Raw genomic sequence first — 17,961 nt, 5'->3', positions numbered from 1 at the left:
CTCTATTCCGAACTTAAAAATGGAAAGCGTAATGCTGGTGGGTCAACAAGAGAGGTTTAAAGACTCTCTCAAAAGAATGTAGTATAAACACCGACAACTGGGAAACACTGGCCTGCGAGCGCTCCAGTTGGAGAACAGCCTTTGCCAAAGGCGTCATGGGCTTTGAAGACACTCAAACTCAGGATGCAAGGGAGATACGTGCTAAGAGGAAGGCACGCTTGGCAAATCCACACCATGATCAACTCCCACCTGGAAACCCATGTCCCCACTGTGGAAGGACGTGTGGGTCCAGAATTGGCCTCCACAGTCACCTACGGACTCATTGTTAATCTCATCTACTGATCAGAAGGTCGGCAGTTTGAATCCCTGCGACAGGGTGAGCTCCCATTGTTCAGTCCCTGCTCCTGCCAACCTAGCAGTTCGAAAGCACGTCAAAGTGCAAGTAGATAAATAGGTACTGCTCCGGTGGGAAGGTAAACAGCATTTTCTTGTGCTGCTCTGGTTCACCATGCTGGCCACTTGATCCAGAAGCTGTCTGCGGACAAACGCCAGCTCCCTCAGCCAGTAAAGCGAGATGAGCGTCGCAACCTCAGAGCTGTTCGCGACTGGACCTAACGGTCAGGGGTCCCTTTACCTGAAAGCCATAAGGACTAGAAATTTGACTGTTTAATTTTTTTTAATCCATTGAGAAAGAAAAGAAAAAGAGAGGTCCCAGTGTAGACTTCCATTAAAGAACTGAGACAATGAAACAGAAGAATGAAATAAAACTGGAGTTTTGAGTAGGTGCTGATGAATTAATTGAAAATACCAAATTTTGCACTAGCACAATGTGATAATTTGTACAGATGATAGTAAACACAACTGCTAAGTTGCAAGTAGTGCTACTTTAAAGCTACAGATATCAGGTGCTATTGAAAGTTTGCCACGCTCCAACTTATATCCATGTATTTTAATGGGCCTAATTTAAGTATGACTTAGTTAAGCACCACCCATATTTCATGAGGTTGATACCCCAGGTTTTTATAATGGCAAATGATAGATAGATATCCTCTGATTTAACACTTTGTAGTTGTGTAATTAACTTTAGTGTCTGTCGCTATTCCTATTACTCTTGCTAGTACTATTTTATTAATGTTATCATTTTTTTTGTTTCATCATTTTTTGGAATGGGTGCATAATATCTCAAGATAAAACTTACATGTTAACAGGTGTCATTTGCTGCATATCTCAAAACATGCATGTTGCTATAAGGCAGAGAGCACAACTGTTTCAAAACCTTTCCCAGAGAAATCTGAGGTGAAACTGCTGGCTTGTTGTTGCTGCGGCTGCTGCTGCTGCTTTGCCTGGACCCTCTAAATGTCCATCCCTTTGCTCCATGCACACACACAGGATGGGATCATTCCAAATTTTGGCACGTTTTGCGGCTTTCAAGGATATTACCTCTGTCTCCACTTCGGGCTCCATCTGTCTTTAGCTGACCAGCGAGGAAAAGCGGGTGGGGGGAGCCTTGCGCCAGACCTCTGTCTGTTCATCTCAAATATTTATATCCCTAGAGGTCAGAATCCCAGGATCTCCAACCTTCCCTCCTGCCAGAATTCTAGCTCTCTCTTTGCCAAACATGCAATGCATTTAAATAAGCAAGAGCGATCTCTGGGGCAGGAGGAAATTGTCTCTTCTCTCCCCCTCCCACCTTTTCTTTTAACAGAAGCTTGACAAAACTACACTGACGTTATCTCTCCCTGGCCACCTTCAGATACATCCCAGTTAGTTCACTCTTTTCCCTTCCCATCCTGTCTTGAATGGCACCTCTCCACCCCCAGACAGTCAAAATCATCTGCTTGAGGGGGACTTTGGAAGTGGGGGAAGAGAGAGCGGCCCTCCAGATTTTGCAAGCAGCCCTTCTAAGCCAGCTCCTGGAAGTCCCAAAATGGTTGGGAGTCCCAGAGGTAGTGCCATGGATGAAACTGGCAGAATGCCGCTCCAACTATTAAGTTCTGTAGTTCTCCAGAGGTAGTTTGGGGTTGTGTCATCTTATGATTTGACCTCTTTCATCCTAGCCAATCCAATGTGTGGGCAGAGCTGCTCCATGGATCCTCACATTCGGGATGGAGGAATACCTTATGTTATTTTATTTATTTTAGCTTCTTTTTTACCCTTCGGGTCCTAGAGGCTCCGAAGTAGAAGGTGACGCTTAGTCAATGTTTGTGGGGTTTCAAATTCCCCCGGCGTTATGAAGATATCTGAGAGGCCTTCGCTTTTAATGAAAAATAAACGAAACAGGAGATTTATTAAGGATAAATAAATAGGACCCTCTCTCTCTCTCCCGCCCTCCCCTCTTCTGGGAAATGAAACTCGCTTTGTTATCCTTTAATAACAACCTTGTGTGTGTGTTTGTTTTTCCACCCAGAGAAAAAACTGCCCGCCTCATACATTCTCCTGATGGGTGCCATTCTGCCAGCCTTAGCGGAAGAACTGTTGAGAGAGATAGAAAAGGCTTTTTGCGAGACATCTCACGGTAGGTGGAGGAAGGTATTTGCATCATAGAATTATAGAGTTCGAAGGGACTCCCCAGGGACATCTAGTCCACCCGCTGCAATGCTGGAATCACAGCTAAAAAATCCCTGACAGATGGCTATCCAACCTCTGCTTAAAAGCCTTTAAGGAAGGAGAGTTCACCAGCTTTCCAGATAGTGGTCCGTTCTACTGTTAACGGTCTCTTACTGTCAGAAAGTTCCCCCTGATGTTTACTCAGAATCTATTTTCTTGTCATTTGAATTCATCGGTTCGGGTTCTACCCTCTGGAGCAAAAGAAAACAAGATGGCTGCATATTCCACATGACAGCCTTTCAGATATTTGAAGATGGCTCTCATGTCACCTCTCAGTCTTCTCTCCTCCAGGCAAAACTTATTATTATTGTTGTTATTATTATTATTTGTATTTGTATACCATTGGCTCCCAGTACGCATAATTCAAAGTGTTGGTGCTGATCTTTAAAGCCCTAAACGGCCTCGGTCCTTTATGCCTGAAGGAGCGTCTCCACCCCCATCGTTCAGCCCGGACACTGAGGTCCAGCTCCGAGGGCCTTCTGGAGGTTCCCTCTCTGCGAGAAGCCAAGTTACAGGGAACCAGGCAGAGGGCCTTCTCGGTAGTGGTGCCTGCCTTGTGGAACGCCCTCCCATCAGATGTCAACGAGATAAACAACTACGGTACCTGACATTTAGAAGACATCTGAAGGCAGCCCTGTTCAGGGAAGTTTTTAATGTGTGACATTTTAATGTATTTTTAATCTTTGTTGGAAGTTGCCCAGAGTGGCTGGGAAGACCCAGCCAGATGGGCGGGGTACAAATAATAATTTTTTTTATATTATTATTATTATTATTATTATTATTATTATTATTATTATTATTATTTGTATACCACCCTTCCTCTGAAAAACACAAAATACAAAATAAAAACAAGAACAAAACAAAACAAACCAATTGCCCCCTCTTCCCACAAACACATTTAGAAGGATTTAGGATGTTAATCAGCCAAATGCCTGGCTGAAGAAGAATGTTCTCGCCTGACACCTAAAGGTGTATAAGGAAGTCACCAGGTGAGCCTCCTTGGGGAGAGCATTCTACAAATGGGGAGCCACCACGTTCTCATGTTGCCCCCTCCAGACGTCTCGGTGAGGAAGATGCATATGAAGAAGGGCCTCAGAAGATGATCTCACGGTCCGGGTCTGTTCATATGGGGAGAGGAGGTCCTTGAAGTATTGTATTCCTGAGCCATTTAAAGCTTTATAGGTCAAAACGAGCACTTTGAATTGGGCCTAGAAATCAAATGGCAGCCACTGCAGTCAGGCCAGGAGCGGTGTAATACGTTCAAACCGTCTTGCCCCATTGCTGAATTCTGCACCAGCTGAAGTTTCCAAACCGTCTTCAGAGGCAGCCGTATGCATAATGCATTGCAGTCATCTAGCCTAGAGGTTACCAGAGCTTAGGCAACAGAGGTTAGGCTGTCCCTGACCAAATAGGGGTGCCACTGAGCCACCAGCTGAAGCTGCTGGGAGACGCTCCACGCCATGGAGCCTCAAGCAATAGCAAAGGACCCAGAAGTATCCCCAAGTAACGTACCCACTCCTTCAGAGTGTAGCGCAGGGGTTGGCAAGGCTTACCGGGCATGGGCCAGATCACTCCTGCGGAGATCCTTCGAGGGCTGGACCGGCGCATTGCGACGCCAGAAATCGTGTCTGCACATGTCTGCGGTGCTCTAAATTGCTTCTGCGCATGCCCAGACGCCAGAAAACCGCGCCTGCGCAGCAGCAATTTTTGGCGTCCGGGCATGTGCAGAAGCCATTTCCGGCACCACGGACATGCGCAGACGTGATTTCCGGCGTCTGGGAATGCGCAGAAGCAATTTCCAGAGCCACGGAAGAGAGCTGCCACGCTGCACCAGTTTAGCGCAGCACGTGGTGACTCGCCGAGCAGGTGGCTCGATTCGGGGGGTGGCTCATGGGCCGGTTAAACCACCTTTGTGGTCTGCTTCCGGCCCATGGGCCTTAGGTTGCCTTCCCCTGGTGTAGCCCCATCAAGAGTAGGCTAGCTCCCATCCCTCTGGTCTAACAGTGCCTCTGTCTTATCTGGATGGAGCTTCCGTTTGTGGGCTGCCATCGCCTCTCCCACCCCTCCTCACCAGCAGAGAGTGCCACAGCCCTGCCAACCAGGCAGATATTCTAAGAAGCGGCGCAGATCAGGCTTGAGCCAGAATCTCCCCGCTCCCCCCGCAGCCTTGGCCGGTTGTTGAGACAGGCGTGGAAGTATTATTGTCCTCTGCATGGCAGATTAGGGAGCTATTTCGATAACCCACACAGAACGATTCCCCCCACCCAATATCTAGAGTTTCTCTTAATCCTCCATGGTGCCTGCTGAGCCAGAGAGCCTGTTTAATGACGTTTATATTTGGGCTTGGGCTGAAACCCAAACCCCATTCCTGCTGGGACTAGTGGTGCCTGCCACCCCCAATGGTTTGCCTTGCTCCAGGAGCGCAATGTGGTTTGCACAGAAACCTCTGCTGAAGTGGAGTAGAGTGCAAACAGCTTTGTGCTGCCTGGAGCAAGGCTTGCTCCAGAAAAGCAATGAACAGGGCAGGCAGGCGCAGTTTATTGGGAACAGCCTCGTGGGCCAAATTGGGACTCTTCCTTCTGGCTCCTTGCCGTAGGCTGGAGGTTCTACACCCCTGATCTAAAAACGTGTGGCACAAGAGGAAAAGGGAACCGGAGGGATGAGGGGAAAGCAAGCGCAAGCATTGGGAGGGCCTGTATGGACAAGTACAAAAACCAGTTATTAATAACAGATCTCATCAGGGATCCCGACCTAGTTTTCAGTAATGGAAACTCAGCTTGTGTTGTTGGTTTTTTTTTTTGCACCAAAATCCACTCCTGGTTCCCCTCCGGCTACTCCGGCCTTCTTCATTTTAGCAGCCTTGATTTAGGAAGGTGGGTAAAACTTCATTGCTGTGGCTGTTGTTAAACAACCAGCCAGAAGCTTTTGCAGATCTGTGCAGAGATTTTATAAGAGTTCCTAATTGACATTCTGCGCCCTTCACAGTACCTTGCTGTGGGCCAAAATTAACGCTGCTTTTTCTCCTTCTTTTTTCCAGTTCCCGATGACCTCCTCCTGGCGTGAGTAGTTGCTAAGGGGCCTCCGTTTGTGGCCCTAACATAATGTAAACAGTTAAAAATACTTAACTTTCACACAGCAAAATAATGTATACAGGAAGGAGTTTGCATAAAATGACATGCATCCATGAAAATCATATACAAAATGCAAGATCCGGAATGTTGCAATGGAAGGTTTTGTTTACAAGGGTAAACAAAATATTGCAAATAAGAATTTTAAAATAAAATATATAAATGCTTTGCAATAGGGGACATTGCTCGCGAAAATGTATCAGGATAAACTCACATCAATATGCTGTTGAATTTTCTTTAAAAAGAAAAAAAAACAATTGCAGACTCTTGCAGAAATGGGTAGAACTGAACTGAGTTGGGGGGGCGGGGAGAGAAACTGAGAAAAATCGAAATTGACCTATCCCTAGTTCTGGGTGCTCCTTGCAACTAATGTTGAACAATGTTATTTCCCTGGGAGGTTCTGCTTTCCACTTTATGTATTCATTTACAGCATTTGTACCCTGTACGCCAGCCAAAAAGGATCCTGGTGACTTACAAGCAATCAGTTCAAACAATCCCTGCCTGTAGGTTTACAATATGAAAGAACATGGCACATGAGGGAAGAGGAATAAATCAAACTCAGGCACCAGATATTAAGCAGTTGTTCTTACCAGCTGGCAAAGTTCAGGGGTAGGAGATGGAGCAGGGTTTTGGGCAAAGCTGGTGGGTTATGCTAGGGATCTCTGACATCACATTTTGCTACACAAGTTTTTGCACTTGAGTGCATCTTGCTGTCTTGGTTTGTTTACCTATTCCATTTATGTCCCTCCAAGGAGAGCAAGCTGGTGTTCTGTGTTTCTCCTACCTACTGTTTTATCCTCACAACAACCTTTTGAGGTAGGCTAGGCTGAGAGGCTGTAACTGGCCCATGTTCACCCAGTGAGAGCTTCACAGCCAATCTGAGATTTCAACCCCAGTTTTCTAGGTCCTGATGTATCACTTCTAACCGTTATACCACACTGGCTTTCAATACCCCACAGTTTTTTGCCTCATCCACATGGGTTGCTAGCCATTTCTGAAACAACAGTAATAAATAAGTTTCTAGCCCTCATTAGGGAAACATCCGCTGAAAATATGTGAGCTGTTTTCTCCTTTAAGGCTTCGAAACAAGGACTTAAGTCTGGAAAGGGAAAGGTTAAGGGAATGGGAGAAATCAGCTCGGTAATAATTTTGAGAGAGGAGAGCGATGTCCCGTGAAAAGGAGAACCTCCATCACTTATTTGGGCTGTTTCTGCTCTCTCTTCCCCATTCTTCCCTCTGGATTTTCCTCCGCCAGCTGTTCCATTCTTGAGTTGTCACCAGCTTCCTGCTCGTGCAAAGACAGAACAACTTTTTTCTTTTTTTAAAGGAATGGCATTTATAAAAGGGGCTTGGATTCTGAGTTTGGAAACAGACATCCTTGTGGGCCTCCAGAGATCCTTGACCACCCTCTCTCTCCCAGTCCTGATCCTGCACCCGGCTGCGCTCTTTCTTGCATTTCTGACTCTCCGATTCACGGCATTAAGCGCAAGTCCATCTGCCAGCCATTCCGTGACGTAGAGATTAGGGTCAACAGTGCTGTGCAGCCTTTAAAATCCCTTGAGTTCTGTCCCGGGCTCTCAGGCGGAATTAGATCTGCTCTTCCCAGAATAGAAAGCCCGTCTTTCTGATACTGTTTTCAAACTGGGTCCTTCGGCCGAAAGCCGCCTCCTTCCGTTTTAAAAGTTTGCAGCTGCAGTCGGTACCGCATCAAGGCAAAACTCCACGTTGTACACCAAGCCACCTTTGGTACATCACATCCTCATGCCCCCAGAACCCAAGCCAGGAGGATGTCCTCGCCTAAAATAACAGCTAAAACCTCCCTAGTCTGTCAGACAGTGGGTTACGTCCTCCTACTAATCACACAGCCTCTCCTGACGTTGGTTGTGTGTGGTAACTGTGTCATCACTGGATTAAGGCTTCTTGGGGAGGGCATTAAATCATCGCATCGCGCTCTCGGGATTTGCAGGGATGTTGTTCCTCGGTTTGGCAGGTGCTTGCTCAGCCCCGCGAAATGATTTCTGCCAGAGTCCCCAAACCCGCAAACTTTCATTTGACAGCCGCACGGTGTAAAAGGATTTGTCGGTTCGGAGGAAAACCACATCACCCTTTTTTGCAAGCTTCCCTTCCCGGTCATCGCTCGCCACAGGTGATCAGGAAATTTGGCTGTGTTAATAGATTGCTGTTGGGGTTCTTCTCAGTAATGTATTAACAGCACAAAACCTAATCACAAAAATCAGACAGGAGAACATCCGAATTCAGCGGGGCTCAAATACGTTTAGGATTGTGGCTCGGGGATGCTATCCAACCAAGCTGTTCCACTGGTAGAAGGATTTACACTTGCACAGTGGAATTTCCCCCTCCCCCCATGCATGCCCTGTGCCCCCCCCCCAATATCTGCTCTGGAGGGTTGGGGAACCCCTGGAACAGATTTAGGGCATGGAGTGAAAGGGAGCATTAGTCCTGATGCAGATGGGGTGAATTACTTAGCACTACTCTGGCCAAAACCTTAAACATCAGTAATAAGGTGTCTTGAAATCCAAAAGGTGTTTAAAACTGCATGCCAGTTTGGTTGGGCAGTGTGGTGCAGTGGTTGGAGCCAAGCTGAGGAACTGGTGGCTTCATGACGCTTTAGCTGGACTCCCAGCTCCTCTTAGGGGTGATGGCAGTTGCAGTCCAGCAACATCTGGCGGCGTGCAGGTGCCCCATGCAGGTGCCCCATGTATCTGAGCAGGACTAAAGGGAGCTGGGTTCGAATCCCTCCTGGGTGACTTTGGGCCACTTCCTTTCTCTCAGCCACCTATTGTGGGGAAGGGTGAAATGTAAAAAAAAGTGGGATAGCTCAGTTGGTAAGAGCACGAGCCCCTTAATCTCAGGGCCCTGGGTTCGAGCCCCACATTGGACAAAATATTCTTGCACTGTGGGGGTTGGACTAGATGACCCTCGGGTCCCTTCCAACTCCACAGTCCTAGGATTATCTGATTTAAATATCCAAGAGGATTAAACCTCAAACAGGACCTCTCGGTTTCAAACCCATTTAGCTTTATAGTGTAGATCTGAGACCTTCCCTAAAAACACCGCCCTAGAGCATTTGGTCAGCAGGGGCAGAATTCGGCGGTTAGAAGCTTAACCCGGCACCTTCTCCATCTTCCCAGGTTGAAGTTCATCTTTGGTGCTTCTGCTGTCCCTGCTCTGGACTTGGTGGACCGCCAGTCAGTCACACGGATCACATCTCCCAGCGGAAGGCAGGTCTACCAGGTACGACCCCCAAAGGTCTTGTCTTGCAGGCAACAGGTGTGCAATGTGGGCTGAGGCTGGTGTGGTCATTGGCTTCCTGAAACCCTGGTGGCACTGAAATATCCCCCTTAGCAAGCATTCGAAGGACCCAGTGACAGAAGAATTGCTTTGCATGCAGAAGGTCTCCCAGCTTCAGTCCCCAGCATCTCTGGGTATGTCTGACAATACTAAGCTAGGTGAGCTCTGCTTAAGGCAGCTGATAAGAGCCAGGAGTGCCTTTGCCAACCTGGTGCCCTCCAGATGTTCTGGATGACAGCTCCCGTCAGCCCTGGCTGGATTAAAACGTTTGCATCCGTTGATAACAGGATCCTGGGGCAATGTTGTAAGAAGGACGATGAGGAACCAGGAAGGAGCGACAGTCAGGGTGGGAGAGATCTCGCAGTTAATACACCCGGAGTCTGCCCAGCGAACAGTCTGCATTCAAAGACAGCCGCTGTCTCTGGTGTCTTAGGGAAGAAATAATAATTGAAAAGCTCACTTCTTAAACTGGCAGACAGGGTCCCTCCCGGTCAAGTAAGCCAAGATGAGCTGTCTGCTGCTGCTTCCTTCTGGAAAGCAGCCTCAGGCCTCTGAAGAACCACGGCCATACAGCTCCTTTGCTCCCTGTTCACTTAAAACATGGGTAGGCAAACAAAGGCCCGGGGGCAGGATCCAGCCCAATTACCTTCTAAACCCGGCCCGCAGATGGTCCGGGAATCAGCGTGTTTTTAAACGAGAAGAATGTGTCCTTTTATTTAAAATGCATCTCTGGGTTATTTGTGGGGCCTGCCTGGTGTTTTTACATGAGTAAAATGTGTCCTTTTATTTAAAATGCATCTCTGGGTTATTTGTGGGGCCTGCCTGGTGTTTTTACATGAGTAAAATGTGTCCTTTTATTTAAAATGCATCTTTGGGTTATTTGTGGGGCCTGCCTGGTGTTTTTACATGAGTAAAATGTGTCCTTTTATTTAAAATGCATCTCTGGGTTATTTGTGGGGCCTGCCTGGTGTTTTTACATGAGTAAAATGTGTCCTTTTATTTAAAATGCATCTCTGGGTTATTTGTGGGGCATAGGAATTCATTCTCCCCCCCCCCAAATATAGTCCGGCCCCCCACAAGGTCTGAGGGACAGTGGACCGGCCCCCTGCTGAAAAAGTTTGCTGACCCCTGGCTTAAAAGATTCCTTATGCACGATGTCCCAGGAAACGCAGTTGTGAAAAAGCAGATTGGATAATTACTATTCTTTAAATACATAAGAAGCATCTGAAATGGAATCAAACAGTATAAATTCAGCTGAAGGGATGGGTCCCACAAAACAAAGTATCTTAGCTCTTAAAAAAGGGGGGGGGGTTAACATGCAGGAACTAAAACAAGACATAGTAAAATAATAAATAAATACAAAGAAAGGTCAACAAAATACCCCACTAAAAAATAAGGTATTCGGGTGAGCACCCAGTACAATGATTAAAAACTCTCCATCATTTAGAAGTATTTTGTGTCACACTGGCCGTGACATTATTGAATGGAAAATCGTGGAAGGTATCTTAGCTCTCAAAGGCCAAGTAGAGAGTTGGGTCTTCAGCCCCATGGCAGAAGCTGTGCGTTAAAGATGCCAGACACAGCTCTCTGGGGAGGGAGTTTGAAGAATCTGGGGCTGCTGCAGACAAGACCCTCTCCTAGGTCCTAATTCCCCACATCGCCACCATGACTCGCACAGCCATTGATCGCCTTCTCCCCCATGAATTTGTCTAATCCTCTCATAAAAAGCCATACATATGCTCCGTGGAGGACCTTAAGGTCCACAAATGACAACACTTTGGAAGTCCCAAGTCGCAAGGTGGTTAGATTGGTCTCAACTAGGGCCAGGGCCTTTTCAGTACTGGCCCTGACTTGGTGGAACGCTCTGTCCCAAGAGACTAGGGCCCTGTGGGACTTGACATCTTTCCGCAGGGCCTGCAAGACAGACCTGTTCCACCTGGCCTTTGGTCTGGACTCGGTCTGACCCTTATGTTTCCCTCCCCTTGTGGTCTTGATCTATCGGCTACTTTTAAAATGAGGCTGCATTTTAAATTACATTTTAACCTGTATTTTAAATTGGGTCCCCCCCCCATTGTGTTTTTACTGTGATTTTATTGGTGTTAGCTACCCCAAGCCCGGCTCTTGCTGGGGAGGGCGGGGTAAAAAATTTTTGAAAAAATATTACTATTATTACATGTTGACGGCCGTCATTGCCTCCTGCGGGAGAGAGTTCCACAGATGGCCGCTCTTCGCTGTGTCCTGCTGAAGTCCTTTCTTTTCTCTGTCTGGATCTTCCACCATTCAGCTTCCTTGCGGGGCCCATGGGGTTCTGATCTTACAAGACAGTTGGGCTCTTCTATGCCCTCTGTGCCTGTTGTCTTTGTCCATGGAGTTTTCTTGGCAGGGATACTGGAGTGGCTTGCCGGTTCCTCCTCCAGGTGGATCACGTTTGGTCAAAACTCTCCACTATGACCTGTTAATCTTGGGTGCCCTGCCCGGCATAGTTCATAGCTTCTTGTGAGTTATTCAAGCCCCTTCGCCACGGCAGGGCAGTGATCCATGAAGGGGTAGACAGCATCTTAAAAAGTAGAGACATCACCTTGCCAACAAAAGTCCGAATAGTAAAAGCTCTGGTTTTCCCAGTAGTGATGTATGGAAGTGAGAGCTGGACCATAAAGAAGGCTGATCGCCGAAGAATTGATGCCTTGGATTCTGGTGCTGGAGGAGACTCTTGAGAGTCCCATGGACTGCAAGAAGATCAAACCTATCCATTCTGAAGGAAATCAGCCCTGAGTGCTCACTGGAAGGACAGATCCTGAAGCTGAGGCTCCAGTTCTTTGGCCACCTCATGAGAAGAGAAGAGAAGACTCCCTGGAAAAGACCCTGATGTTGGGAAAGATGGAGGGCACAAGGAGAAGGGGACGACAGAGGACGAGATGGTGGGACAGTGTTCTCGAAGCTACCAGCATGAGTTTGACCAAACTGCGGGAGGCAGTGGAAGACAGGAGGGCCTGGTGTGCTCTGGTCCATGGGGTCACGAAGAGGCGGACACGACTAAACGACTAAACAACAACAACAGTGCCCTCTGTGGTAATGGGCAATGCTGAGGGGTTGCAGTGTGAGATAACTGGGTGTTTGTGTGTGTCTTTGCTGGAGAGAAGATGCTTCATCTCCCAGTGCCCCCCACCTCTCAGCTTCTCTGATCTGTTTGTTTGCTCCTGCTAATTTACGTCCTCTTTTTTTTTTAATTTTTAAAGGAAAAGATAACTTTCATCTCAATTACCTATTATTTCTGTGGCAGCCTGCCCCCAGAGCAGTAAATAAGTGGATTAGGCCTGCCAGGCTAAAATATCGTCTGGGGCTCCTCCCGAGCCCTTGGACCAAAACAGGAGCCAGATTAGCTGCGTGACGGATGACACCCGGAGCTGGAGCGGTTGTGTCTGTTGGTCACATGCCAGTTTTGCATCCCTTCTCCGTCCGCCCCCGGCTTGGATGAGTAGGTGGCTCAGCGCTCTCTTCCTCTGCCGCAGCGGCTCCTAACCCTACGTGCGAGGTGGGCCCGCAGCAGAACTGGAGCGGATGCATCTGTTGGTCACACGCCAGGCTTTTCCTCTGGCACTTTGGTGGGGCTGAATAGCAATCCCCCCCCCAAATAAAAGAGAGAGAGAGAGAGAGAGAACCCTCTCATTGTGCCCAATCTGGAGTCAATTCAGGACAGCTCGGCTCGGAAGTATGTTCCTCTGGCTCGCTTTGGTACCTCAGGACATTGGCGCCTCAGGTCAAGACCTGACGGCCCGACACTCCGGAACCAGGCCATCTTAACACACGCCTCCCCATGGGATGCTCTGACTGCCTCAGGGAAGACTGACAGACCCTCCCAGCCCCTCAAAGGAACACGAGGAGAAAAGAAAATATTAGCATCTTCCTTTTTCCACCCCCCCAAAACCCCCCTGGAAGCGTTTTCCGTACAAAAACCAAGCCGAGAGGCCTGGGCCCCAGAGACTTGATCTTTCAAATTCCAAACAGTTAGAGCCGCTTCATGAGACGTTTCCGGTACCGGAGACTTCTTTTGAAAATAATGATTTTCTAAAAATTCACTTGTGCAGTTGGCGTCCGAGGAAGGATACTACTGGGTGCTGTGGGAAACATGCTTGCCCGTGGGTTCTCTTTTCTTCATTATGGCATTCAATATCTCACCCTTCCTTCCGTAGGGAGAGTGGATAGAGAGAACTTTTGGACTACAATTCCCATCATCCACAAAGCTGTGGCCGATGGGTGTTGTAGTCCAAAACAACCCAGAGGGTTGAGCGTGTAGACATCCAGGGAAGCTGAATTTTGAAAGGCTCAGGACAGATAAAAGAAAGTGCTTCTTCATGCAGCCCAGAGTTAAACTATGGAACTCCCTCCCACTGGACGCAGCAATGGCCACCAATTGGATGGTTTTAAAAGAGGATTAGACAAATTCATGGAGGAAGAGAGGGCTATGGATCGCTCCTAGCCAGGATGACTCTGCTCTGCCTCCATGTCTGGGGGCAGCGATGCTTCTGAACCCCAGTCACTGGAAACTGCAGGAAGGGAGAGCTACTCTTGTGCTCAGGTCCTGCTTGCTGGTTTCCCATATTTTTAGCTCTTCTTTTATGTTTTTAGCTGTTTTTTATCTTTATCTGTAAGCTGCCTTGAGTCCCTGTCAGGGGTAAAACTGGGGTATAAATAAATAAACTTGTTGTCAATGGTGATGATGTTATGTTCCAGGAGTTGAGGGTACCCTCGAAGTGAGACCGTTTTCACGACGACCCTGTGAGGCAGGCTGGGCCGGGAGCAAGCGACTGGCCCAAAGTCTTCACTGTGGTGTAGTGGTTAAGAGCGGTAGTCTCGTAATCTGGGGAACTGGGTTCGCGTCTCCGCTCCTCCACATGCAGCTGCTGGGTGACCTTGGGCCAGTCACACTTCTCTGAAGTCTCTCAGCCCCACTCACCTCTCAGAGTGTTTGTTGTGGGGGAGGAAAGGAAAGGAGAATGTTAGCTGCTTTGAGACTCCTTTGGGTAGTGATAAAGCGGGATATCAAATCCAAACTCCTCTTCTTCTTCACGGGTCAAGGGTGGCGGATCTGAGCCTGGGTCTGACACAGACTCCTATTTCTAACTCCCCAGCCCGCCTCAATCCTTCAGGCTTTCATATAACCCACGTTAGATATGGCTCTCCATTTGTGTGTGTTGCAAATAATATGTTTTCCCTCCTTCTGCCCACAGGTGGTTGGAAGCTCAGGCAAACACTACACTTGTTACGCCTCCTGCCACTTCTGCTCTTGCCCGGCCTTCGTGTTTTCTGTCCTCCGGAAGGGCGACAGTCTTGTGGTGAGTCTGACCGGCAAGGAGAGTCAGGGCAAGAGGCTCTGCGATGGCGAGACGGGTAGAGCGGGATGGAGAATCCTAGCAGTGAGGCAGCTCTTGTGCAGCCCTCTCCAACCTGGAGCCCTCTAGGTTGTTTTGGACTACAAAACCCATCAGCCACAGCTTTGTGGATGATGGGAATTGTAGTCCAAAACTATCACCAGCCCCCGGATCATACAGCCACTTGGATGAAGGGAGTTGCCGCCCAACAGCATAGTGGGAGTCGCTTCCTTTTTCTCATTGTTCCGCTCAACTTCTGCAAAGGAGGAATTACGGAGCTCAAAAGACTAGTAGTGAGGGAACACGGCTCAGTGGGCAGCGTCCGTGTTTTCCTATGCAAAGCCTGCCAAGTTCAATCTCCTGGCAGCTCCTATTAAAAAGGGATTGCGTTGCAAGGGGCAAAGGGAAGACCTCGCCTCAAAAAGGGAAATTGCAGAGCTAGGAAGGGGCAGCAGAGATGATCAAGGGATTGAAACAACTCTCCTGTGGAGGAAAGGCTATAATGTTTGGGCCTTTTTCGTTTAGGGGAATAAAGGCAAGGAAGTGGGGAGATACGATAGAGGTCGATAGAATTGTGCCTGGCATCGAGAAAGGGGATAGTGTGTCGTTTTTCTCTGTTCCTCTTACAGAGAAGCTGAATGTTGGAAGACTCAGGACAGACAAGAGAGTTTCTTCACACAACACAGGGTTAAACTGTGGCTTTGTGGCCACAAGTAGCCACCAATTTGGATGGCTTTAAGAGACGATTTAAGAGAGGGACGCGGGTGGGGCTGTGGGTTAAACCACAGAGCCTAGGACTTGCCAATCAGAAGGTCAGCGGTTCAAATCCCCGCGACGGGGTGAGCTCCTGTTGCTCGGTCCCTGCTCCTGCCCACCTAGCAGTTTGAAAGCACCTCAAAGTGCAAGTAGATAAATAGGTACTGCTCCGGCGGGAAGGTAAACGGCGTTTCCGTGCGCTACTCTGGTTTGCCAGAAGCAGCTTAGTCATGCTGGCCACATGACCCAGAAGCTGTACGCTGGCTCCCTCGGCCAATAAAGCGAGATGAGTGCCGCAACCCCAGAGTCGGTCACGACTGGACCTAATGGTCAGGGGTCCCTTTACCTTAAGAGACGATTAGACAAGCTCATAGGGAATACTGCTAGATCAGGGGCTGCAAGCCATGCTGGCTGTGCACTGCCGGAAACAGTACGCTGGGAACCATGCATGGAAGAGAGCTGTTGTACTCCTCTCCTGTGAGGACAGGATGCTGGACAAGATGGGCTTGTGGTGGGGGGGACTGGTCCAACAGCCAGGGTCTCTTCAGATGTGCCCCCCCCCCCGGCCTGAGACTCCCAGCCGCAAACGGAGGCTTGTTTTTCAGCCTGCATTAGAAAGCACCCTGCCTCTGCTCTGGGCACTTGGCTGCGCTGCTAACCGTACTCGTTCCTCCTTTGCAGTGTAAGCACCTTCTCGCCGTCTACCTCAGCCAGGCGCTCGGGTCCTGCCAGGAGCTGACTGTCCCAGACAAGCAGCTGACCAGACTCTTGTTGCAAGAGGAGGAGGAGGAAGAAAGATGAAGACCTCAGCCTGGGTTTCGAGAGAGAATCCTCTCCTGCTCCTCCACGAACAGCCTCCGAGATTCAGTAAGGGAACAGAGAGCCTGTGGGGCTGTCTGGACACTGCTGGACTCCAACTCCCATCAGCCCTTGCAGTTAGCAGTGGCTGGTGGTGAGGGATGCTGGGAGTTGTGGTCCAAGCAGACCTGCTCTAAGAAGCAGCAGTGAATGCTCCACAGGAGTGATGCCTCTGTTTGGAAGAGGCCTTCCCTCTGGAGAGAAGGGAATCCCAAAGTCCTTAGACTCCAACTCTCATCAGCCCTTGCTGCCAGCAATGGCCAGTGATGTTGGGGGTTTGAATTTTGACATTGTTCGAAGGGCCACGGGGTCTCAAGAAAGGGGCGAGGGCCTTAACCCAAACTGGGATCAATGAAAGATTATATCTGGGGGAAGCAGGTAGACGTCTACCTTGGACCTCTCATTGCTCCATGCAGAGACTTAGGGTCACATTACAATTTTTGTATATGTGCATGCAGGAAAATGAAAGCTTTTGTGTGTGTCGGTGGGGTGGGGAGGGTTTAAATCCTCCCAGGGCCACCAAACGTAAGTCCGGTTCTGCGTTCCCAAGCTGAACGCGTCTGCTGAGCTTTTGTGGGGGCACATTTGAATGTAGAACTCCACCCTGCGCTCAGCTCCTTGAACCAATCAGCTTTGTTTCAAATTTCTAGTCCTTATTACAGGGAAGAGAATGCTGCTGTGATGTATATAGAGAGCAAGCCGATACAGGTGGTTGTTTTTCCAGGCTGGGGCTGCATGCCAAAGGTGAGCTAGGTTACCTATTTTCCCTCTTCTCTTTGCCACCCCTTCTCTCGCTCTTTCTCTTCCGCCTTTCTTTCTTTCCCTCTCTTCCTTCCTTTCCCAGAAGGCTGCCCATGGGAGAGGCAGATCACTCTGGCCTAAACCCATCGCTTGCAGACAGCCTCTTCCCTCATACCAGTGCAACCTTTTCACCCATCCATCCCTCTTCTCTCCCCCAGCTCCTACCTTACCTTAAAACAGACTGTGGAGCTCTGAGTATTTGCCTAGGAGAGGGAAGCCGCACGTTCTGTCCCAACACCAGCACTCAGCAAGTGATCTTGGGCCAGGCACTCGGACACAGTGTCTAACCGACCTCCCAGGGTTGCTGTGAGGACAAAATTCAGAGGACAACAGTGGGTGCGCCCTGGGTTTCCTTGCAGGGGAAAAGGCCGGGTGCCATTTAGAAGCCAGGTGTCAAGTGTCGCCTGTCCCAAACTGCAGAACACGCTTCCAGCAGAGATGCGGCAGGCACCCTCGCTTTTTGACTCTTGGGAGGCTCTTGAATATCTTTTCTCGCCCACCGGCCGTTTTGCTGCTCTTCCTTTTTCACTCTGATGAGCCACTCAGCTTAATGGTTATCTGTTTATCTTTCAAATGGCATTTTGTGTTTTTAGCACTTTACCCCACCCTGATATTCCACGAAATAGCTGTACAGGAATACTTCTCTATGCAATAAAAAGCTAAATTTAAATAAAGTAATAAATAAGTTGGAAGGCTGTGACAGGTGACATCTGATGAAACCTCAGAAGCCAGAGGAATAGTTAAATATAAGTTTTGTTTGGGTTTGAGATTTTTTTGAGGTGGGTGGGTGTGTGCTTGAATGCATTAAGCCCCCTCCCCAACTTTAGTAATGCATACAGGGGTTCGGATTTTTCTCACTGAGGAAATGACAGCATCATACATTTACCTCCAGCAAAAGTGACTACCTGTCAAGTCTTCCCATTCCATTCACAGCTCTGATTAGACAGCCTTTTCTCTCTCGGTATCCGATACAACCCAAAAAGCACCATGCTCAAGTTTTCAGGCAAATTAAAACACAGTACACTGACAGCGATGTAGATTTCGGCCCTCAACAACTCTCCTTTATTAAAGGAAGAAGCCGCTGTCACTAGGTTCCCTCCTTTCTGAATTAAAACCAATTTGTTCAGTCA

General features: G+C 48.6%; 1 protein-coding gene across 4 annotated transcripts in view; it reads left to right on the top strand.

The window, feature by feature from the left end:
* The window catches only part of ZSWIM7 (zinc finger SWIM-type containing 7), a 49,734-nt gene that overhangs the window by 1,527 nt on the left and 30,246 nt on the right, over window positions 1-17,961 (top strand). For 2 of the 4 annotated variants that reach the window (XM_083588077.1, XM_083588076.1), the window contains exons 2-6: window positions 2,408-2,515; window positions 5,645-5,666; window positions 8,888-8,990; window positions 14,276-14,380; window positions 15,854-17,650. In XM_083588077.1, the coding sequence (XP_083444203.1) occupies window positions 2,440-2,515; window positions 5,645-5,666; window positions 8,888-8,990; window positions 14,276-14,380; window positions 15,854-15,973 (426 nt within the window). In that variant the 5' untranslated portion in view covers window positions 2,408-2,439 and the 3' untranslated portion in view covers window positions 15,974-17,650. Of the gene's footprint in view, window positions 1-2,407; window positions 2,516-5,644; window positions 6,239-8,887; window positions 8,991-14,275; window positions 14,381-15,853; window positions 17,651-17,961 lie in introns of those variants that run through there. The other 2 variants (XR_014541956.1, XM_083588075.1) reach the window with 2 other exon arrangements.

Source organism: Podarcis filfolensis (genome assembly GCF_964270895.1).
Source record: "Podarcis filfolensis genome assembly, chromosome: 15".
NCBI lineage: Eukaryota > Metazoa > Chordata > Lepidosauria > Squamata > Lacertidae > Podarcis > Podarcis filfolensis.
This window is presented reverse-complemented; position numbering and strand designations above follow the sequence as displayed.